Below are 23696 nucleotides of genomic sequence, written 5' to 3' on the forward strand. Positions count from 1 at the left end.
AAGACACCCAGTACACGGGTGGGGAGGAGCAGGAGATGGGCAACTGAGGTGTTTCTGAGAACACATTAGCGTCTTCCTTTTCCCTTCCGTCTGAAAGCCTCCCCACTTCTCTAGCCTCTCCATCTTCTCCCAGATGGAGTCCAATTTTTCACTAGTTTTATTTCTTTTCCATCCACCCTCCGTCTTGCTCAGCCCCGCCCACTTTTCTAGACCCGCCCCTCCCTGGCTCCGCCTCCCTCTAGGCTCCTCCTTCCCTATAAGTCATGCCATCTCCCCTATCACTCCTCTGTTCCCTGCCAGTCACGCTGGCCCCTCTGGCCTGGGACAGGAACCGGTACTGAGACTGTTGGCAGACTTGCCTGCTGGCCGAGGAGCCGGGGCTGCAGGAGGATGGCCAGGGCGGCCGGCGGATTCCGGGAGGAACAGTTCTGGGAGGCCTGCGCCGAGCTCAAGCAGCCCAAGCTCGCCGGCGCCAACTGGGAGCTGCTGATGGAGGCAATGGGCATTTGTGTCTACCGGCTGTGGGACCAGGTAGCGGCCTGCCCACTGGAGGAGCGCCAGCCTCCAGCTGGGAGTGTCAGGCCTGGGGCGGGGCTTCTGGAGCTGGGAGGAGTGAGCACAGGGGCGATGCCTCCCGCTGACTTAGCCCTGGACAGATTGTGGGGGTGGGAGGTCATCAGAATTCAGCCAGTGGTTTCTCAGAAGTTAATGATGTAGTTAAAAAGTGGGTCTGCTGATTCTTCTCCCCAGGCACTTGCCTGTGGGAGACCTGGATCCCCCTCCCGGGGGGGTGCCAATGGTGTGTGAGTGAGTGCGGGGGGAGTATCCTTGGGTGTGAATATAGGTGGGAAAGAGGCTGGACTTCTCAGAGACTGGATGAACAGGGTGGCTAGTGTGTGTGGGCAGGTGTGTTGCGAGAGGGACTTGCTATCATCTCTAGTCATCTTAGTGACTGGCTGCTTTGGGCTGCTGCCCCTTCATTGTAAGTTGCGCTTGATAACTTGAGTCCGAAGCTTTAGGGAGAAAGCAGAGGAGGAATGGAGTTGGTTATTAAGCAAGACCCGGGGTGTTCTTGGAGACCTTTGGAACCGGGTAGCCATCTAGGTGGAAGGGTTGCATTGCCCCTGAACCCTGTCATCAGTTGCTCTGTGTGGTAGTAGTTGTATGGCAAATAGGTTAAAAGTGACCTTTAGGCGAGGTAAGTGCAGTTGAGGTTTCCTGGCAGAGGACCAGAGTATTACAGGGTTAGAGCAGGGAGGAGCTCTGAATGTCCAGGGCCATTGGGTATCACAAGATGAACAAGAGGCTCACGGTGTGGAGCAGGCAGAATTAATTTCCTGGTGTAATTGCAACAGTTACCTTGGTGCAAAAATGCACTTGTTTTCAGACAAAATCCTTTTATCTTCTCTCTGACCATTTCATTTTCCTTATCTGCCGCCTCCAGGCGCTTGCCCAGACCTCATAGCTAATAACTAGACATGAACCAGTCTACTACATTGATAAACTCAATACTGAATATACAGCTTGGTTCAGGGCAGAACTACATGCTTTTTCTGGAGGCTCAGCAAAACTAGTCCAGAGTTGCCATGTGGTATTGTGGGAAGAGCATGGGTTTTGGAGGCAACTAGTCTTGGGTTAAAATCTCAGCTCAGCACTGCTATCATTCATTTATTCCTTTAGGAAATATTGTTCAAGTGCCTCCCATGTGCTAATGCCCTCGCAGGAAATGGGATGAGCAGGGAACAGAGGATGGAGCTGCTGCCTCAGTGAGTGAGCTTCTTGAAGAAGGAACCATATTCACTGATGAGAATAAACCCATAGTGTACAAGAAAATGCCAGGTGAAAAAAAGAAAGTAAAGTGCAATAAAGGGACAGAGATGGTGTGGCAGGGATAGCCAGGGGCGATATGGTGTCTTTTAGATCAGGGAGTTTGGAAAGTCCCTCCATGGAGGTCACATGTGAGTGGAGATAGAAGTGAGGAGAGGTTGAGTCATGCGGGTATCTGGAGGAGAAATGCACCAGAGAGTGTTTCTCAAAGCTCAAGGATGTAAGCATCACCAAGCCCTACCCGAAGTCTCAGATTTAAGTGGTCTGTGGTGGAGATTAGATAGTCTTTTTTTTTTTTTCTTTTTTTTTTTTGAGGAAGATTAGCCCTGAACTAACATCTGCTGCCAATCCTCCTCTTTTTGTTGAGGAAGACTGGCCCTGAGCTAACATCCGTGCCCATCTTCCTCTACTTTATATGTGGGATGGCATGGCTTGATAAGCGGTGCCATATCCACACCCGGGATCAAAACCGGGAACCCCTGACCGCCGAAGCGGAACATGTGAACTTAATCGCTGTGCCACCGGGTCGTCCCCTGGATAGTCCTTTTGAAAAGCTCTCTTTTTATATAGAAGTTGACTGTTCTGTTCTCTACATTTGTGTATGTTTGAAGTGCTTCAACACAAAATGAGTTTTGTTGTTTGTTTGGCCTTGTAAGTCATTTATTTAGTTGTTTCAAAAAGTTTATTTGCTTATTTTATTGAGGTCATATTGGCTTATAACATTGTGTAATTTCAGGTGTACATTAATGTTTATCTGTTTCTCTACAGACTGTGTCATGCTCACCACCAATAGTCTAATTTTCATCCATTGCAGTATACATATGCCCAGTTACCTGTTTTGCCCAACCCTCGACCCCTTCCCTTCTGATAACCACTAATTTGTTCTCTTTGTCCATGTGTTTATCTTCCACATATGAGTGATTTCATAGGGTGTTTGTCTTTCTCTGTCTGGTTTTTTTCACTCAGCATAATACCCTCAAGATCCATTCATGTTGTTGCAAATGGCACAATTTTGTCTTTTTTATGGCTGAATAGTATCCCATTGTATATCTATCTACCTATCTATCTATCTATCTATCCATCCCACATCTTCTTTATCCAATCATCAGTCAATGGGCACTTGGGTTGCTTCCACATCTTGGTTATTGTGAGTAATGCTGTGATGAACATAGGAATGCATAAATCTCTTTCAGTTATTGATTTCATGTTCTTTGGATAAATACCCAGTAGTGAGATAGGTGGATCATTTGGTATTTCTATTTTTAATTTTTTGAGAAATCTCCATACTGTTTTCCATAGTGGCAGCACCAGTTTGCATTCCCACTAGTGGTTTACGGGAGTTCCCTTTTCTCCACATCTTCTGCAACATTTGGTACTTTTTGTCTTGTTAATTATGGACATTCTGATAGGCGTGAGGTGATATCTCATTGTAGGTTTGATTTGCATTTCCCTAATAATTAGTGATGTTGAACATCTTTTCATGTGCCTGATGGCCATCTGTATATCTTCTTTGGAAAAATGTCTGTTCATATCCTCTGGCCATTTTTTGGTCTGTTGTTTGTTTTTTTGATGTTGTTGAGTTATATGAGTTCTTTATATGTTTTGGAAATTAACCCCTTGTCCGATAAATGATTTGTGAATATTTTCTCCCAGTTGGTAGGTTCTCTTTTCATTTTGTTCATGATTTCCTTTGCCTTGCAGATATAATCCCTGATGTAATCCCATTTGTTTATTTTTTCTTTTGTTTCCCTTGCCCAAGTAGACATGGCATTCGAAAAGATCCTGCTAAGACTGCTGTCAAAGAGTGTACTGCCTATAATTTCTTCTAGGAGTTTTAGGGTTTCAGGTCTTACATTCAAGTCTTTAATCCATTTTGAGTAAATTTTTGTGTAAGGTGTAAGGTAATGGCCTACTTTCATTCCATGGCACATGCCTGTCCAGTTTCCCCAACACCATTTCTTGAAGAGACTTTCCTTTCTTCATTGTATGTTGACTCCTTTGTCGAAGATTAGCTGTCCATAGTTGTGTGGTTTTATTTCTGGGCTTTCAGTTCTGTTCCATTGATCTGTGTGTCTATACTTCTGCCAGTACCATGCTGTTTTGATTATGGTAGCTTTGTAGTATATTTTGAAGTCAGGGACTGTGATGCCTCCGGCTGTGTTCTTTTTTCTCGGGAATGCTTTGGCTATTCGGAGTCTTCTGTTGTTCCATATAAATTTTAGGATTCTTTGTGCTAGAAAACTTCTGTGAAAACTGTCATGGGGATTCTAATTGAGGTTGCATTGAATCTGTCGATTGCTTTAGGCAATATGGACATTTTAACTATATTTATTCTTCCAATCCGTGAGCATGGAATATCTTTCCATTTCTTTATGTTTTCTTATATTTCTTTCAATAATGTCTTATAGTTTTTGATGTATAGGTTTTCACCACCTTGGTTAAATTTATTCCTAGATATTTTACTCTTATTGTTGAGAATATGTTGTTGTTGTAAATGGGATTGTATTCTTGACTTCTTTTTCTGCTGGTTCATTATTAGTTCATAGAAATACAACTGATTTTTGTATGTTGATTTTGTACCTTGCAACTTTGCTGTAGTTGTCGATTATTTCTAATAGTTTCCTGGTGGATTCTTTAGGGTTTTCTACATATGGAATCATGTCATCTGCAAACAGTGAGAATTTTACTTCTTCGTTTCCAGTTTGGATCCCTTTTATTTCTTATTCTTGACTAATTGTTTTGGTAAAACTTCCAGTACTACATTGAATAAAAGTGGCGAGAGTGGGAACAAGAGTTGTCTTCTTTCTGTCCTCAGAGGAATGGCTTTCAGTTTTTCACCATTGAATATGACATGGCTGTGGGTTTGTCATATATGGCCTTTATTATGTCGAGGTACTTTCCTTCTATCCACGTTTTATCGAGAGTTTTTTTTTTATATCATAAATGGAGGTTGGATCTTGTCAAATGCTTTCTCTGCATCTGCTGAGATGATTATGTGGTTTTTATTCCTCATTTTGTTAATGTGGTGCATCACATTGATTGATTTGTGGATGTTGAACCTTCCCTGCATCCCTGGTATGAATCCCACTTCATCATGGTGTATGATCCTTTTAATGTATTGCTGTATTTTATTTGCCAATGTTTTTGCATCTATGTTCATCAGCGATATTGGCCTGTAATTTTCCTTCTTTGGGTTGTCCTTCTCTGGTTTTGGTATTAGGGTAATTTTGGCCTCATAGAATGAGTTAGGAAGCATTCTGTCTTCTTCAACTTTTGGTAGAATTTGAGAAGGATATGTATTAACTCTTCTTTGAATGATTGGTTGAATTCTCTAGAGAAGCCATCTGGTCCTGGAATTTGGTCTTTTTGGGGGATTTTGATTGCTATTTCTCTCTCTTTACTTGTGATAGGTCTATTCACGTTCTCTATTAGTCTTGATTCAGTTTTGGGAGGTTGTATGAGTCTAAGAATTTCTGTATTTCTTCGAGGTTATCCAATTTGTTGGCATATAATTTTTCATAGTATTCTCTTGTAATCATTTGTGTTTCTGTGAATCTATTGTAATTTCTTCTCTTCCATTTTTAAATTTATTTATTTGAATTTTCTCTCTTTTTTTCTTAGTGAGGTTGGCTAAAGGTTTGTTAATTTTGTTTATCTTCTAAAAGAATCAGGTCTTAGTCTCATTGATCCTTTCTATTTTTTTGTCTCTATTTTATTTATTTCTGCTCTAATTTTTATTATGTCCCTCCTTCTGCTGATTTTGGTCTTTGTTTGTTCTTTTTCTAGTCCTGTTAGTAGTTTAAAATTAAGTTTAAGATGATAGCATTGTGGTTGGAAAAGATGCTTGACATGATTTCAGTCTTCTTAGATTTATTGAGGCTTGCCTTGTTTCCCAACATATGGTCTATCTTTGAGAATGTTCCATGTACACGTGAGAAGAATGTGCATTCTGCTCTTGTGGGATGGAAGGTTCTATGTATATCTATTAAGTCCATCTGGTCTACTGTTTCATTTAAGGTCACCATTTCCTTGTTGACATTCTGTCTGGGTGATCTATCCACTGATGTAAGTGGGGTGTTGGGGTCCCCTACTATTTTTGTGCTGCTATTAATTTCTCCCTTTAGGTCTGTTAATAGTTGTTTTATATACTTTGGTACTCCTGTGTTGGGCACATATATATTAATAAGTGTTATGTTGTCTTCGTGGATTGTCCTTTTTTATCATGTTATACTGCCCCTCTTTGTCTCTCATTATATTTTTTTATCTTGAAATCTGCTTTGTCTGATATAAGTAAGGCAACACCTACTTTCTTTTGCTTGCCATTTCCTCGGAGTATCATTTCCCTCCCTTCACTCTGAGCCTATGTTTGTCTTTAGAACTGAGATGTGTTCCTCAAGGCAGCATATTATTGGGTCTTGTTTTTTAATCTATCCAGCCATTCTGTGTCTTCCAATTGGTGAATTCAATCCATTTACATTTAGAATGATTATTGATATATGAGGGCTTATTACTGCCATTTTATGTCTTGTTTTCCAGTTGTTCTATATTTCCATTGTTTCTTTTCCCTTGTATTTCAGACTCCCATTTCAGCTTAAGCTGCTCTGCAGCTCGAATTGCTCTGCATTAGCAAGCGCTGGCATCACCCACACAGCAGGTCTTGCTCACACAGGAAGGGCTGCTGTGCTTGGTGGCCAGGTTGTGGCTGGGCTGCTGCTCTTGGCAAATGGGTTGTGATCATGAGAGTAGGGCACAAGCAGGGTGCCTTTGTGAGGGCCAGGCCACTGAATTCAGTGGACAGGTCTAGCCAGGCTGCTATGGTAGGTGAGTGGGGCTCCTTCGCAGGGGTTGGGCCACTGCCCTTGGCACATGGGGTGCTTTTGTGCAAGCTGAGCCACTGCCACTTGGTGGGGAGCATTCACGTGGGTAGGGCTGTCGCAGTAGATGGGTGCACTCATGGGCAATGCTACCACTCGGAAAGCATTCTTGAGTAGGCTGGGCTGCCCCTGCCTCCACTCACAGTTGCACCAGCTGCTATGTGAGGATGTACGACCTGGCTTGCTGACACTGGGGAGGGAGGAGATTCCCCTTCCCAGGAGATTCAAATGAACAAGCTGGCTTTTAAAACACTGCAGTAGAGGAAACACTCAGTGGTAAGTCACTGAACCAGGCTGACCCTGCCTTGTTTTCCAGGAAAAAACAGAGGCCATAGGACTGGGGTGAAACTGAGGTTGGAGAATGGCCAGGGTCTGGACCTCACTTTCTACCTGCGTGATGTTGATCGGTTACTTTTTCATTTTGTAATCTCAGCTTGCTCACTTGCAAAATAGGGACAATACTTACGTTTCAGGATTGACGTCTCAGCAATCCTTGAATGAAATGACATGTGGCAGAGTGGTTCTCAAACTCGAGCATGCAACAGACTTGCCTGCAGGACCTGTTAAAATTCAGAATCCAGACTCCACTCGCAGTTTCTGAGTCACTGGTGTGGGGCATGAGAGCTTGCCTTATATATTTTTTCTTCTTTTTTTGCATTTTAGTCCTAACCAGTTGCAAAGTGATGCTGAAGATACTGGTCCAGGGACTATACTTTGAGAACCACTGATGTATGGGGAGCATCTAGCATGGTGCTCAGGGGGTTCTGAGATTGAGAGGCAAGAGGGTGCCCTAGAGAGGAGAAGCAATGGAAACTGAAAGGAATGAGTGTGAAAAAAAGAATATCTGAAGACAAAAGCAATGCCCATTTTAAGACTCCCTCTCCCTGATTTTTAAATTAGTGGCCACTTGGGAGTGAATGCAGTGCTGAGAAGTTCCCCAATAGAGAAAGGTCATGGGTGACTTATAAGAGCTTTCCCAGTGATCTGCAGTCAGCTCTCTCCTGAGCTTTGGGCTGTGTTACCATGCCAATAGTGACCGTGACATGCCAGTAGGCAGTGTGAAACCAGCATGAAGAAGTTCACATATGTTAGAGCCTCAGTTCTCCCTCTCCTTGCTTATCTCAGGATGAGCATGTAGTATGAGGCAGTATGAGAATGCTGGGCCCAAGATTTAGGTTTGGGAGAATGGTTGAGAGGGGTGTGTAGGACATCCCACTTTTGTCTTTATACACAAAGCTTCATGCTCTCACCCTGTTTTTCATCACATCCCTGCATGGAGATTACAGAAGGTAGCTATTCATAAAGCAAAACTCTACTTTTCTTTGGGCCTTGGGAACCTTTAGAGAGAAGAGGTGACTTGTTGGGAAGGGTTTGGACATTCTGGATCCTTGGACATGATACCACACCAATACCTGGGTGAGCCAGGGCTGAATCTGTGGCAATTTCCTGTAGAGGATGGTTCTTGCCTAGTCTTCCAACCTGCTGTTGATGCCAGAGTCACCACCTATGGGTGGAAGGAGAATTCTAGCAGACTCTCCAATGGGAATAGTTTGTAACTCCTCAAGCTCACCATTCCCTGACATTGAAAAACTTAGAGATACACAATACTACCTTAACTTGCCATTTAATTTAGGATAGACACCTTTCCATAACTATCTTTGGGTTCTCTGAATGTACCCTAGTGAAAGGAACACTCCAAAACATTTGCTCATGTTTTCATTCAAGTGGTCTTTCAGGACCTGTTGTTTGCCTTGCATTATGCTAAGCCCTGGGGATACCTGATGAATAAGACAAAGTTCATACTTTCAAGAAGCTTTAAGGCAATGAAACAGGCACTTTTTATGTTATGTAAATCTGAGTTTCAGACCTATATGACTTTTTTCTCCTTGAAAATCTTCTTTTAACATTTCTTCTGGAGTAAGTCTGCTGCTGCTGAATTCTTTCAGTTTTTATTTGTCTGAAAAATTTTTTATTTCTCCTTCGCTTTTGATGGACAGTTTTATTGGATATAGAATTCTAGGTCAGTGGCTTCTTTCTTTCAATATATTATGCGTTTTACTCCACTTCCATTTTGCATGAATTGTTTCTGACGAGATGTCTGCTGTAATTCTCATCCTTGTTCCTCTGTAAGTTAAAGTGGTCCCCTCTTCCCCCACAGTTTCTTTCAAGATTTTCTCTTTTTCTTTGTTTTTCCGAGTTTGAGTGTGATATGTTTAAAATGTTTTGGTATTCATCCTGTATGGTGTGCTCAAGGTTGGCAGGTTTCCTTTGAAGAGTGGTCTGAGCTTAAATGGTAAACCCCCATGTGATTCAAATTAATGTATAATTATATTGGTGGCTTATGACACAAAGATCCTTCTCTTCTATGTGTCATGGCAATATGACTCTATAATAATTCAGGTTTCCTGGGTTGTATGTTTTGGAAGTAGTGGTTGCAATGGTCTCAAGCAGGGTTCATCATACTCTTTCCATAAAAGGCCAAACTGTAAATATGTTAGGCTTTGCAGGCCAAGAGGCAAAATGGAGGATATTATGTAGGTACTTATCTAACTGTTTAAAAATGTAAAGACTCTTCTTAGCTTATGGACTGTTCAAAAATAGCTGGCATGACTGATTTGGCAAGCCCTGGTCTAAAATATACTTTTGTTGCTTAATTGCTTTGTCATTTTAGGATTTATGAGCCTAAGACCCTAGCTGAGACTCAGTTTCCTCGTCTCTAAACCAGAGATAATTCCTCTTCTGCCAAATTGGTACAGGGATCCAATGAGAGGATACATTTTGAAGCACCTGGCAAATTAAATGGTGTTTGGTTGTGAGCTGTAGCTGGGTATAGATATCCCATATACCCATCACAGGCCTGGTTTATATCTGTTGTCCAGGTTAAAATTTTCCCAACACCTTTTTCCCTCTCAGAAGTGTGCCAGTTGGAATGATAAGTTATATGGTCACTCTAGCTAGAGCCATATGCACTCCAGACAGTTTATGACTTGTCTAACTAGATGTTTGGAGAGGTCAGTGGCAATTTGGAGGCAGTACCCTAGACTGTGAATTCGATTGTCAGATCACTGCTTCAAGTCCAGGTTCTGCCATCATTAGTTGTGTGACTTGGGGTGAGTTTCATAACCTCTTTTCTTATTTTAACAGTTTTATTGAGGTATCGTTTATACACCATAAAATACACTGATTTTAAGTGTAGAATTCAATGATTTTTAATAAATTTATGGAGGTATGCAACCTTCTCCACAATCTAATTTTAGGACATTTGTGTTACCCCCAAAAGACACCTCTTGCCTGTTCACAGTCACTCCCTGTTCTCAGACAACAACTGATCTGCTTCCTGTCTCTGTAGATCCGCCTTTTCCAGATATTTCTCAGAACGTCTTCAAACCTCAGTTTCCTCGTCTGAAGAATGGGTTTACTGATGGTGCAGACCTCGTATTATCATTGTGTGTATTAGGTGGAATAACACATGTACAGTATTAGCCCAGTGCCTGGTATTCATTAAGCACTCAATAAGTATTAGCTATCCTTATTATTTTACCTAGCCGTCTGCAATCCTAAGGGATCAGACCTACCATGTTTTCATAGAGAGATCCAAAATAGTAAAGCAGATTTAGTCAATGTCGTTCTTCACCTTCTTGATACACACTTCCCAGTGGCAGTGCAGCTTGGACTCCTGCCGTTAGAAGTGACTCTCTTTGGTGAAAAATGCTCACTTTTCAGACAATCTGAGTCTGTTACTTGCCCCAGATAGGCTGTAGTTGGACAGCTTCCACAGTTGTAGATTACGGAGGCTACTGTCCCCTGAGGAATGGAAATGAACTCTTCAGTGAGAGGCAAAGAAAATTCAACACACTCAAGGGTGCGTTTACAGGATTAGAGAAATGGGATTCATCAAGGCTGTCTTGTGGTTGGTGACATAAATGCAGAAAAACACCATACATCGAAGAGAATGAGGATGCCTTCCTCCAGTCAGGTGGGGTGGGTAGGAGGAATGGGGGTCCTGCCAGGGATTACTGCTCTGTGGGAACTACAAATGTCGAATGCAAACATTATCACATTTTGACATTTCTCATACGTAAACATGTTAGCTCTTGCAGAATTTATTCTCCTTAGGACAAATAAGTGCACTATTGGCAGTAAAGTTTCTCAAAATCTTTTAACCCCATGAATGCAATTGCAAAGACAGTGCACAATTTTTAAACTACATTTGAATCACTATTGATAAAAAATATGACAGCTTGATGTTTAGACAAGTCAACTGGAATAACAGACCTTCTCTGTTCCCCTGGATCACAGGACTCAAGTAACATTGTCAGGAAGCGTGACTAGTATCAATTAGGAATGCTTTTAGCTGCAATAACAGAAAACTGGACTGACAGTGACTTAAACAACCAGGGATTTATTTCTCTCACCTAACAAGTAGTTCAGAGATCAACAGTTGCTGGCATTGGTTTTGCTGCTCGATGATGCCAGTGAAACTCTTTGAGTATTTTTTTTTTCTGCCTTCCCATGTTTGTTACCTCTTCAGCACAAAGTAGCTGCTGCAACTCCAAACATCCATGTTCAAAACTGGAAGGAGGTGTTATATGGCTCCCTCTACCTGCATAGGAGACCAGGAAAGTTACTAACCGTGCACATTGCATAGGGCTTCTCTTAGCAAGAAAGAATGGAACATGTGCTATACCAAATCTTCTGTTTCTTCTGGTAATTGTATTCTACACAAGATACGGACTGACTCTCTACAATCAAACAATACTTTTACTATCTGAAGTGTACGAAATGAAATGTCCCATAAATGGACTTTTATCAGTTTTTATGATTTATCAATTTGTCATTTGATGGTTGGACACCCTTAGCATAAAGTCACATACTTGTACAGCTGGAAAATCCTTATGAATTCAGTTTCAACTTTACCTTCCATTGTTTGCCAGGTACTTTCACATACATCTGAAATTCCTAACCTGGGATATATTTATCCTTGGGTTATGCCACCTGAGCCAGGAGACCTTGAAGTCTGAGAATCTCTAGAAAGATTCACCATGTTTACTCCTTGACTTCACATAAGTCCCTGGCATGGTGTTTAAGAAGATGGCTCGATTCATGTTCGATTAGCCAATTACATTGCATTAGCACGTGGAAGAATGAGTCCTTCTAAAAGCTTCATTTTTGTTTGTTTGCCTTTGCATTGAAACAAATCTAAGAGCCATTGGTTTCATCCTAATAATAAAGCCTTTGGGCAAGGTGAAGTTCAGGAATAGTTATTTGCCTTTGAACAGAGAGTGAGATGTGTAGTGTAGCCAATTCTAGCCTAGAGCCCTCACAGACAGGGATGGGGCTTAACATGAAAAGGAGGGAATTCTCTTGTTGTATTTTGGAATCTAGAAATGGTCTTCTTATGCATAAAATGGACTCATATGATTTGAAGCTGGTGTTCTTTCCCCCTTTTCATTCCTTTATACACGAGTCCTTTTTATCACAAAGAAGCAGTTATTGAAGAATTCTGTCTTGGAATTGACACAACAATGTGTTGGGTTTCATTATGCCCTGTGGATAACTAAAATAGTTACCCATCCCCTGAATGCTAGTTGCCTATATGACACCCCCACTTCAGTGTTCAGTAAGCATCTCAAACTCAACTTGTCCAAAGTAGAACTCTTGATTACTCCACACCCCACAAATCTCCTCTCCCCAAGTTTTCTCTCTCTTAGAAAATGGAGCTCTCATCTACCTGGTTGTTAAGCAAAGGTTTTAACTGTTATCCTCATTCCTTTGCTTTCTCTTTCCCCACAGCCAATCTGTCAGCACTTCCTGTTGGCTTTACTTCCAAGGTATGTCCCTAAATCACTGACTTCTCTCCATCACTATCGTTACCTCCCTTCTTGAGTCACCATCATGTCTTATCTGGACTGGTCTTCTAAACCATCTCCTTGCTCCATTATGATCTATTTTCAGAAGAATCATCCTTTTAAAATCATTCTCCTATTTAAAGTCATCCCGTTTAAAGTCATGTATTAGTTTTCCATAGCAGTTAGGACAAAATCTTTACCCCTTACCCTGGTTTGCAAAGCCCTTTGGGGCCCGGCCTCCCCTGCCTCTCTGACCTCAGCTCCTACCACTCTCCCTCGTCCACAGTCTCCAGACCCCTGACTTTCTATTCTTTGAGCATTCTAATCCACCAACCTGAGGGCCTTCCCCCCGCAGGAAGGGGCTTTGCTATCTTCCCATGGCTGGCTCCTTCTAATATTTAGAACAACATGTTCTGATAAATGTTATCCCTCATAGAGGCCTTTCCTGACCACCTGATTATGTAGGATGTCACCCCTCTGCCCCCTGCCCCAAAGCAGGCAGCATTTATGACACAACCCTTCTTATATCCTATTCAGCTTACCTGGATAGTGTTTATAGCTGTCACCACCATCAATTCCTACAGTCAAATGTAAAGCCCAGGAGAGCTGGGGACTCATCTGTTTTTTCACCATTGTGTTACCAAGACCATAGAGGAGGTGCTCAATAAATGGTGTTGCATGAGCAGCTGTTTTCGTATGCGTGTAATCCAGCTGTCTCTCAACTTGGGAATCAATAGATTGTTTCTACCTGTTCTGATTTTACAGGACACTAGAGTTTATAAGTATAAAGTCTTTGGAACTCTGAAGAATTGCCCACCGGCTTTACTGACAGATGTCTATATGGACCTAGACTACAGAAAACAGTGGGACCAACATGTTGAGGGTGAGTCACTCCTACTATTTTCAAAAAATCAATTAGAGGGGCCAGCCCAGTCGCACAGCAGTTAAGTTTGCATGTTCCACTTTGGTGGCCTGGTGTTTGCCTGTTCTGATCCAGGATGCGGACATGGCACTGTTTGTCAAGCCATGCTGTGGCAGGCGTCCCGCATATAAAATAGGGGAAGATGGACACAGATGTTAGCTCATGGCCAGTCTTCCTCAGCAAAAAAAAAAAGGAGGAGGATTAGCAGCAGTTGTTATCTCAGGGCTAATCTCCCTCAAAAAAAAAATCAGTTGGAAAGTAGAGTCTATTGTTACTTATTCCACCCAGTAGAAAGCAGCAGGTTTAATTTCTACTATATTATGTTTCATTTTTCATTTGGCAAGAAAGTCTTAAGTGCTGGCCTGACATGTTCTTTTGCTCCTCCTAGGACTTGCTCCTTGCATACTCTTAGAGCTACTCTCCAGTTTGCTCTGAGGGATAATTTGTTCTCACTGTAAGTTTTTTATCGTCACATACACCCAGCTCCTCGTGGAAGGCTTCTTGGAGGAGGTGGTGTCCAAGCTTTGTTTTATAAAAGTTTATGAAACGTAATACTTTAAACTATTAATCTATTGTAAAACATAAAAGTTTATAAGAAAAGTTTATAAAACAAAGTTTTATAACCAACAGGAATACATTTATGTGAGGAGGGGAGAGGGGGTGGGGATGAATGGTATAAAGGCGTTCGAGGCCCAGGAAACAGCATGAGTAAGGTGAGGAAGGCACGAAACAGCATGATATGTTCAAACACTGTGAGCAGGTTGTTGCTGGTTTGTGGGGTAGCAGACTCTGGAGCTGGGGTGGGAGGAGTGTCCAGATCCCAGGGCCCAGCCTGGCCACCAGGCTACAGTTAGATTTCACCCTCTAAGTGATGGAGCGGTATGAAAGGCATAAAATAGGGGATCCCTCTGCCACTTAGAGCTGGAGTGGCCTCTGCCCTCTCCATCACAGTGGAATAGAACTATGGAGCCAGCCCAGGGGAACGTGAACTGGAGACCCTGGCTATAGTCAGGACTCTAGGTTGCAAGTCGCAAAAAGCTAACAAATGCCAGTGTAAGAAGAGGAAAAAGAATTTATTGGTTCATGACATTGAAAACTCCATGTTTCTGGCTTCCAGGACAGCTGCATCTAATAGCTAAATAACTTCTCCATCTTGACTCTGTTTTCTCCTGTGTTGACCTAATTTTCAGGCAGATTCTTAGGTCATGGCAAAGGTGGCCACCAGAAGATCCAAGCTTATATTCTAGCCATAAAGGAACAGGAACGAGGATTCCACTTTCATATTAGTGGCAGCCACAGTCCCAGCTTTGGCTCTCAGCGCCTCAGCATGGATCACGTGCTCATTACCTGTGGACGTATGTCATGGTTTTGGGTCACTTAGTGTTTTCCAATATCTTTCCTATCTGGGAGAATTGTGATGCTTATCCATGCAAGGGAGAAGCCAGACGTTCACTGTCCCAGGCTCCCTAGCAGCCATGGTTCAGTCTTGGGATATAGACGTTGAGAATAAGGCACTCAAGTGGCTTTAGTTTGGGAGAAAGCAACGTGAGGAAGAGGGCAACATGCAAAATCCATTTTCCGGTGACGGTCACAGTGAAGGCATCTGACCTTGGGGGAAACAGTGGCAGAGCCTCTGATGTTCAGTACGCAGCATCAGCAGTTCACGCTGTGGTGTCTGGTCCAGTGGCAGCAGCAGTTTGGCTTCTCTGGAACAATCCTGAGGTTCTAAGCTTAACTCTGGTCCTCCTAGATATTCTGTGAGCTATCTGAGAGCCTTTACTAAGCCACTTTTTGGCTTCAACTTTTTAGAGTGGCAAGCTAAGACCCTGGCCAGATGTACCCTCCCTGAGCTAATCACCATGGGCATGTCATGCTCGTTTGCCCAGCTCTGCAATTCGGGTCGAGTCAGTCTTGCTTAAACCACAAGAAGGATGGGATGGGTGATGTCCTGAAGGAAAATTAAGATGCTGGTCCAGAAGGGGAGAGTCAATATTAGGCATGCAAAAGCAACAGATGTCCCCTCCTTTCCTTCCTTTCAAGGGCTGTCTTCAGCCTCATGTGGCACCAATGGGCTGGCCAGCTCTTTAATCCATGGTCTGCTTCTGATGGATTTTCTTTCAAAAGCTGAATTAAGTAATACATTTCCCGCATCAACATCTCCTCAAGGGACTCTCTTGGTTTCTTTAGCAGCCTTGGCAGGGCTCCTTCTCTAAGTACTTAGAAGCTTACTGCACAGCTTGGGGTCAGAGGGTGCGCATGTCATTGAATTCCTTTGCTGTCTCCCTCCAAGAGCTGGCTGCTAACCCCTCCAAGGGTTAGCCACAGTTATGCCACTTTCTAGCTGTTTAGGAAGGACACTGCCCTCTCTGGGACCTTGATCTCCCCGCTGAACACACTAGACTGGGTGACTCGGTCCCAGGCTAGCTGTAATGCGTCAGGAAATCTAAAGAAGGAAGAAAGTTCTCAAAAGCAAAACTATTTGTACCCTAGTGACATCTGGTGGTTACTTTGATTAAAAACCCCAGAATTTGTTTTTGGATGCCTGATTTTGTTTCATTACGTTCTCTCTGAAAATCTTTTTCGTGATACACAATGGACACATTTGGGTTCTTTTATTTTTGCTATATTTTTATATTTTCTACATTCTGCCTTCGGGCAAGAAGCTTTCAGTGGTAATTAATCTGTCTGACTTCTAGAATTTTGTGCCTCGTGACTTAGTGGTTTTTTATATCCTACGGTGTCATCATATCTAGGCTTCTTTTTAACTGAAGCCAAAGAGGCTTCCAGATACATTACCTTCTTTTATTCTCCTTAGAACTCTATGAAAGAGAATGCAACGGACAGACCGTAGTCTACTGGCAAGTGAAGTGCCCTATGCTCAAGCCCAACAGAGATGTATCCTTTCCCAAGTTCACCGCTACTCGCCTTTCTAAGTGTTTCTGTGCCCTTGGCCCATCGCCCAATGATGGCATGTCCAGCAGGCATGGCAACATTGTCTTTGATTCTGCAGAAGCATCTGCTGAAGCTGTTGCATCGTGTGTGGCTTTCAGAGACCTCAGAGCCTGCTTTTTGGGCCTGACAACGTGGAACATCCTGCAATTGTGGTCACTGGAGAGCAGCTCCTACTTTCCTGAGAAGTTTTCTAGGGCTTGAAGTTGTTGGGCCACAGAATTGGGGACCTGGAAAGAACTTTTTATAAGGAATGTTTAATATGCTCCTTCAAGCTATAGAGGAGAAAGGGGGGGACCCAGAGAGGTAAAGTGACAGAAGCGTTCCTACAGGTGGTTAGTGACTGAGAGGGGAACTCAGGCCCCCACATTTCCAGCTCCCCCATCTCACTTCCTGTTTCATTGACCCCCACAGTGGTCCCTCCTTGACTCTTGGCTCTGGATTCTGGGTGTATGTTTCTTCCCCTCAGTTTCCTCATTTATGAGACAAAGCAGTTGAATGGGATGTGGGGAGTTTTTGCTGGCGCTCCAAGGTTCCAGGAAGCCTGCTCAGGACCAGCCTGGGAGGGTGGGATGGGAATTTGCTGGGTGGGCAGATGGGGGTAGGATGACTGATAGGCAAGTTTTCGACTCCTTCAGCGTCCTCGTCAATGGCAGCAGCTAAGTATTTTACATCCTGAATGGAACAAACGATCTGTGGACTTAAAGAAAGTTCGGAAACCACTGAAGTAAATGATTGTGGGGATCTTCCCTAGCTCTAACGTTCCACAAGTCTCTATGTTCCTCAGTAATCTTTCTCTAGAAAGAGAGGGAGCGTGTGAGTGTGTTTTCTGTGTATGGTTTTTGTGTTTTTGTGTCTAAATATATGTGTGTACCCTGGCCCCATCTAGATTGTAAACTCCATAAGAGTTTATTCCTTGGCACAGTTCCCACATACTACTAAATATTTTGTATACACATGGTATGTATTTCAACAAATCATGTATTACTTAATCCCTTGGATTTTATGTGATTTTCTCTAATCCTGCCAACAACTGTGCAAAGTAGGCATCATTTCACAGTTAAGGAAACTGAGGCAAAGGGACATTCAGAACTATGCTCAGGTTCATACAGCTAGTGGGTGACAGAGGCAGGTTTGGGATGCAGGTCTGGCTGTCCCAGAGATGGTGATCTTGACCGGGGCACAATCCACTGCTCTGACCTCACAGTGACACTGCTGGGTAGGTATTCCCAGGAGTGGACACCTGGGGCTCCTTGAAGTCCTATTTTATTGGCTCTCCAATGGCATGCAATCCCATAATGAGTTTCTTGGTCTTTGTATAGGCACATATGTCTCTCCAATAAGGGTTGATAAATTTTTGATGACAGAGAATAATCCGTGGAAAAAACCATTAGTTTTGGAGCAAAAGATCCCAGGGTGAGTGTGAACACATTCCCTGGTTTGCTGTGTGACCTTGGCTTCTTCACTTCTCTGGCCTTCACTTCTCTGGGCCTCAGTAAACTGGTGGTTCTCCAGTCATAGGCTTTATGGCATGCTTGACCTTACCACCACAAAGAACACTGCCAACTTTTAGTTGACATATCAAGTTAAATTTTCCTCAATGGAGCATCGCATGATCACTGACACATGAGCTGAGCAAGTTGTGGGAGAGAGTGGGACAATATTTGCTGTGAGGAAAAAGTAAAAGGCTTGGGAGCGAGGAAAGCCAGGGCCAAAGCAACATCGTTTCTTCCCTAAGACATTTAAGAACTTCACTCATCAGTATGCAGAGAGCAGCACCAATGGCCATCCTGCAGGGTACCTGAGGGAGGGTGGGACAACTGTGGGTGCCGATGAGACGCTGAGGTGGGATGGGGTTGTCGTTGTGGCTGCTATAGTGGGAGTAATTGTCTTATACTTAGACTGATTTTTTGATGGATTTGGGCTTTTCATTCCTTCTAGTGTGGAAACCTAAAATTCTACCATTTGAGAGTATAATGTATACATTTCAGAGTTGAGCCCTGTCCAGTTATGAAAGCCTGGCTAGGTTTTGGAGCCAGATCGGGGTTCAGATTCAGGTTCCATCACTTCAGCTGCGCTGTGGGATCTCTGGTGAGTCCCTTTACCTCTCTGAGCCTCAATTTTGTCACCTGGAAGATGGAGATACTTACACCAGACTCAGCAGGGACTTTCTCAGGATCAAGACTGATGCTATCTTAAAGCACATGATGCTTATGACATAGAAAGGGCTCGGTGAGTGGCGACTCTTACTGTTTCTTAGAATTTAATGATCTTCCTTGAATCGTGCCATAGATATAATGGTTGTTCTGTGTTCGTTGAGATGAAATGGCTTTGTTATTCTTGGTGAACCAGGGTTAACCCAGAGAGGACTTCTGCCTCTAGATATTCAGGTACTCATAGATTTCCTGTGATCACCAGGTGTGAGTAAGATTGCTCAACCATCCTCTGTGCATAGAGGTCTCTAATTAGAGCTCTGGGGGAGGGCAGGACGAGAAGAAATGACTCCATTGTTTATTAACTGCTTCTTCTGCTCCAATGTTTCCCTAATGCCCCCACAAGGCTGCCTGCTGGGCAGTGTTGCTCCCTGTTCCTACATAGGGAAACAGCCTCAGAAAGGTTGAGTAACTAAGCCAGGATCTCACAGCAGATTAGTGAGCAATCCTCTGAGATCTCATAGTGCCTTCCTGGAGACGGGAGTGGTTTCCCTGCCTAATGAAAAGCTTGAAAGCATGAGAGAATCCTGCACAGGAGGTGAAGCGTGCTCTCAGATGAGAATACCGGGTGGCATGAGGCACAATCTTGCAGTGCATTTGGGGAGACAGGGCAGGTAAGTGTAGTAACAGCGCCAGGGAGCCAGAGCCAAGTGGGAGGAACTGAGTCACCTCCCTTGTCTTCAGCTTGTGGGGCTTTCCTTCTGCCTGTCTGAAATGCTGGCGTGGATGTCATGCCTTGACCAGTGGTACAGTATGTCTACGTCCGGGAGCGGCGAGATCTGGATGTGGAAGGGCGGAAGGTCTTCGTGGTCCTGGCCCAGAGCATCTCCCATTCGCAGTTTCCCGAGCGGTCTGGTGTGGTCCGGGTGACGCAGTGCGAGCATAGATTGGCGATCACAAGTGATGGCAGGAATGGGAGCAAAGGTAAAAACCAGACCATGTGGGTGGAGGGTCAGGGTCAGGGTCACGCAGGTGAAGGCCGTGCTGATTGCGAGGCACGTACAGTGCACGCAGCTTGCCCCCTGAGGTCAGAGAATGGGCATGGGTGCAAAACAGACGGGCTCCACAGCTGGGGAGAGACTCACTTCACCCCCAGACACTGGGCTACAGAGCGAGGTGGGTGTCTAACTCTGACTCAGTGCATTCTGCACTGACTCTTTGTTGTCCAGGTGCAATCAGCACATCCAAGTAAACCAGAGGTTTGGAAATTCGCGTCAGGCTGGTCCTGTGGCTCATACGCCAGCCCTGGGGGTGGGCAAGAGGGCCGGCAGGACTGTCTGTGTGGCTGCAGCTCCCAATTGGCAGAAACCCAGACGCTCAGGCCCTGCCTGCCTTGAGTTCCAGTACAGGGAGAAAAGCTGTGGGCAGACAGCGGCCTGCAGCCAGCTGCTCCACTGGAATGAATGTGGCCTTGCGTCTGAGGCGACATGTGAACCGTAGTTCTGAGGCTCGTAGATCTAGCACCTTGGACATGTCACCTGGCTTTTCCGAGGCTCCACTTTATCATTTATAAACTGGGATTATAATTGGAATTTTACCAATTCTTTAGGATTGTTAGGATAAGTAGTAGAGAAAAAATGAAATGAGAGACTATCTCCTAGTGTCTAGCACTTGCCAGGTGTTTAATAAATCGCAGCAAGATGTGCCTGTGGCTGTTTTCAAAAATGTTTATATAGAAATATCCCATAGGACAAGGCAGGGGAGAGGACTCACCTGAATCATGTGTTCCCTCCGTCCTTACTTTCTGGGCCTGAATATGAAGGAGGAAGCTTCGCGGGGCTCATTGCTGTGTCCTTCTCTTTTTTCTTCCTTCTGAATTGTCCTTTCTTTTCCCCTCTAGTTTTCATGTATTACTTTGATAACCTGCGTGTCCAGATTCCGACCTGGCTCCTTAAGAGGGCTCTCAAGGTGAGATCTCAGAGGCGGGAGGGGACGTGCGTGTGACAAATGTTGACTCAGCCCGTGGGGCTGTCAGGCTAGAGACTTGCTGTCTCAGGCCTAATGAGGCTCTTTTATGAGGTGGATTGGTTGAGTGACTACGGTTAGAACTGGGGTTGCCAACTCCCAGGACAGAGGCTGGGACAAAAGACAAAGAATCATTAGCTGGAATGCCAGTCCCTGCCTGCTGGCGCCCGCCAGGGTCACTCAGTGGAACGTCAGGACAATAGCTTGCTCCTTGTAGGAACAACGGTACCCCTGGATCCTGTATCGGCTTTGGGGGGAGTAAGACAGGCCGACCTGGCTCAAGAGACCACCAGACGTGGCCAAGCCTGGGGCAGCCTCCAGTTTTGTTATTGTTGTTTTGTTTTTCTGTAAGGAGAGGGAACCGCCTAGATCACTAGAGACAGCCTGGGAGCCTGGCTTCATGGGGACCATTCAGCCTGCTTTTACGTGTCCTACTTACTGGCTGGAGGGCTCAACAGCTTCCCCAGGAGAGGAAAAGTTCCTAAACTTTGAGTCAAACAAATGTGATTTTGAATGTTGGCCCTGCCACTGACTGTGTGTAGCCTAGGGAAGCCTTTGATCTTTTCCCTTTTTAAAATGGAGGTAGAGGGGCCGGCCCTGTGGCCGAATGCTTATGGCTCCACTTTGATGGCCTTGGTTTGCAGGTTCGGGTCCCAGGCCCTGAAGTACTCTACTCATCAGCCATGCTGTGGCAGCATCCCACATACGAAGTATGGAAGATGGGTACAGATGTTAGCTCAGGGCTAATGTTCCTCAAGCAAAAAAAAAACATATGGAGGTGGATATTACCTACCCCATGGAATAGGAGTAAATAAGACGATGTTTGGGGAGATTCTAGCTCAATGCTCAACACTAGCTAAATAATAGTATAGCCTATCTCTTGTCCCTGAGTCCTTACCATTTACTAATTCTGTAAAGCAGGACTTTTCTCCTGTTTCTTGGAAGAGTCAAACAACCCAGACCTACCCAATCTCCTGTGTTTTCTTTTTCTTTTCAAGAAACAGTGTCTCAGAAATGTCTTAGCTTTTCACTAGCAAAAGCCAAAATATAAGGCAGTGTCTTGTAACCATAGCACCTGCCGGGTAGTCTCCCCGACGCCCTGGGTCTTAGCTTTCGCCATTATCTGTGGCAACGTTCAGCTGGAATCCGGTCAGAGGCCCTACTGTCTGTTATTCCCAGAGCCATCTCTGTTTACCTTTTGCCACATGCCCCAGAATCAAGAGTGATTGCTGTGAGGACAGAGGAGTGACGGTGTCCTTTGCTTTGCAGAATGGAGTGCCTGAGTTCTTGAACAACCTAGAGAAAGCCTGTAGGAACTACCCCAGGAGATACTAAGGAAGAGGATTGGGAACCTCGTGCCATGGAATGATGTCTCTGAAGTGCCACAACCCATGGATGCTTAGCATTCTTTTTGGCTTTCTGCCTGCACACTCTCCGGCACATCGTCTCTGAGCGTGTTTGCCCCACGCCCGGCTCCCCTGTCTGCTTCCCTTCCCAGTGTCCCCACTCCGGGCCCACGACCTTCTTCCACTATGGAATATGGGTCAGATTAGGGAAAGCTTTGTGTGTTTATTTTTAAAAAGGAAGGTCCTCATTAAGGAACACAGTCATTCCATTGTGTCATTTTAGGGGGATGGGTGGGTGGAGAAAGGACAACAAAACATAAGAATGACTGAGCCTGGCCAGCTGGCTCCTCCAAGACTGTGATTTCTTACAGCCCAGGAGGGGCCGCTGGAAGTTGCATTCGCTTCAGTCGCCTCTGAGTGCACCCAGGCTGGAGGACACGTGCTGCTGCCCATTTGCTTTGGGGACTTGATTGGCCGGGCTTGAGGTGATAATGCAGCCAGTCTCTCCCCCTCCTGCTCCTGGAGGCTCACTAGCTGTTTTGATACCAAACCATCTTGAAAACATTGCAGGCCTGACAGAGCACATAATGTGATCACCGTTTTTTCTCATCATCCACTTCTGGGTTTTTCTCTTTCCCATATGACACTGGGGAAGGGCTGTGCATACCCCACCAGCTCTGCCTTTGACTGGAAACTGAGGCATCAAGATGGCTCAGGCAGTTATCCAAAGCCAGGATGCTTTGAGCACAGCATTGTGATGAAGTGTCTATATGCAGTAAGATGAGTTTGCCTTCTAGAATGTTTGGAGATGGGGAAGGGACAATAGTTCACAGCCAGGGAAATATTAATTCGTGGCTTGGTTGACTGCACCTTTTTCTCAGGAATTCTACCTAAGTTGTCTACCTCTTCTACCACCAAAAGAATTCTAGTTTCCTCTGTTTTCTCCTGGATTTTTGCAGGGCAAGATATTCTGTGGCCAAAGCCACAGCCTTGATGATCTCAAGGAACAATTTTAATCACCTTGTGTGAAGGTACCCAACCTTGATTAGTGGGCACAGAAATTCAGGATGTAATGATAGAAGCAGGGTATTTGTTAATGGGATAACTCAGACTATGTGTTTTCTCTCTGCGAAGGAAAGTGTGTTGAATAGCAAATAAATACAGAATGACTTATGCTTGTCTTGTGTGCTGCTTCCCTCCTACCTTGTTCCTTTTGTGAGAATGAATCAGTCTCTTTGGTTTACAAGTCACATCCAACCTAACTCATGGACTTGAACATAAAAAGAATTTGGGGCTCACTTCCATGCAAGGCCAGGTATAGAGTGGCCTCAGGTAGGGGTTGATATAGGTGCTCAAACTGACGTTAGAATTCAGCTCTCTTTTTCTTCAAGTTATCTTTGTTGTTGGGTTGTGTTGGTGGCAGGGTTGCTGCTAACAGCAAAAGGTAGGCCTGCATCTTCCCTGGTTCACGCCAATAAAAGAAAAAGAGAAAAAAAAAAGAAGACGGCATTCCTCTCCAGTAGATGCCGCACCATCCCATGATTCCCTCTAACCCATGTGTCCATCCCTGCCCCACTCTTGTGGTTACATCGATAGAATTATGCAAATAAGCAAACGCCTCATAAATTTATCCTTGAAATGTCATTATGTAGCTGGAATTTAATTTTAGATAAACTAAACCTAAATTTCCCATGTTACGGAGATCAATCTGAAATTTTACATAGAGGGTCATTGAACAAAAGCACTAACAT

General features: G+C 44.2%; 1 protein-coding gene across 6 annotated transcripts; it reads left to right on the forward strand.

Moving 5' to 3' along the window:
- The first annotated feature begins 262 nt into the window (after positions 1-262).
- LOC100070604 (phosphatidylcholine transfer protein) lies at positions 263-23118 on the forward strand. Of its 6 annotated transcripts, XM_070226367.1 has the most exons (7): positions 352-531; positions 12495-12532; positions 13316-13433; positions 16288-16367; positions 19387-19558; positions 20475-20542; positions 21869-23118. In XM_070226367.1, the coding sequence occupies exons 3-7, from the start codon at positions 13391-13393 to the stop codon at positions 21932-21934; spliced, it is 429 nt and encodes a 142-aa protein (XP_070082468.1). In that variant the 5' UTR covers positions 352-531; positions 12495-12532; positions 13316-13390; the 3' UTR covers positions 21935-23118. The 6 variants fall into 6 exon arrangements, with proteins under 6 accessions (XP_001500318.3, XP_070082466.1, XP_070082467.1 ...); XM_001500268.6 differs by lacking the exon at positions 12495-12532 and having other exon boundaries at positions 263-531; XM_070226364.1 differs by lacking the exon at positions 12495-12532 and having other exon boundaries at positions 264-495.
- Positions 23119-23696: the final 578 nt, after the last annotated feature.

The sequence above is a fragment of the Equus caballus genome, chromosome 11 (assembly GCF_041296265.1).
Source record: "Equus caballus isolate H_3958 breed thoroughbred chromosome 11, TB-T2T, whole genome shotgun sequence".
Taxonomy (NCBI): Eukaryota; Metazoa; Chordata; class Mammalia; order Perissodactyla; family Equidae; genus Equus; species Equus caballus.

Coding starts and splice junctions, on each gene's coding strand:
- LOC100070604 (XM_001500268.6), top strand. CDS start 391: ATGGCCAGGGCGGCCGGCGGATTCCGGGAGGAACAGTTCTGGGAGGCC. Junction 16,368..19,386: donor TGCTCAAGCCCAACAGAGAT/GTATCCTTTCCC, acceptor CCAGTGGTACAG/TATGTCTACGTCCGGGAGCG. Junction 20,543..21,868: donor TCCTTAAGAGGGCTCTCAAG/GTGAGATCTCAG, acceptor TTTGCTTTGCAG/AATGGAGTGCCTGAGTTCTT.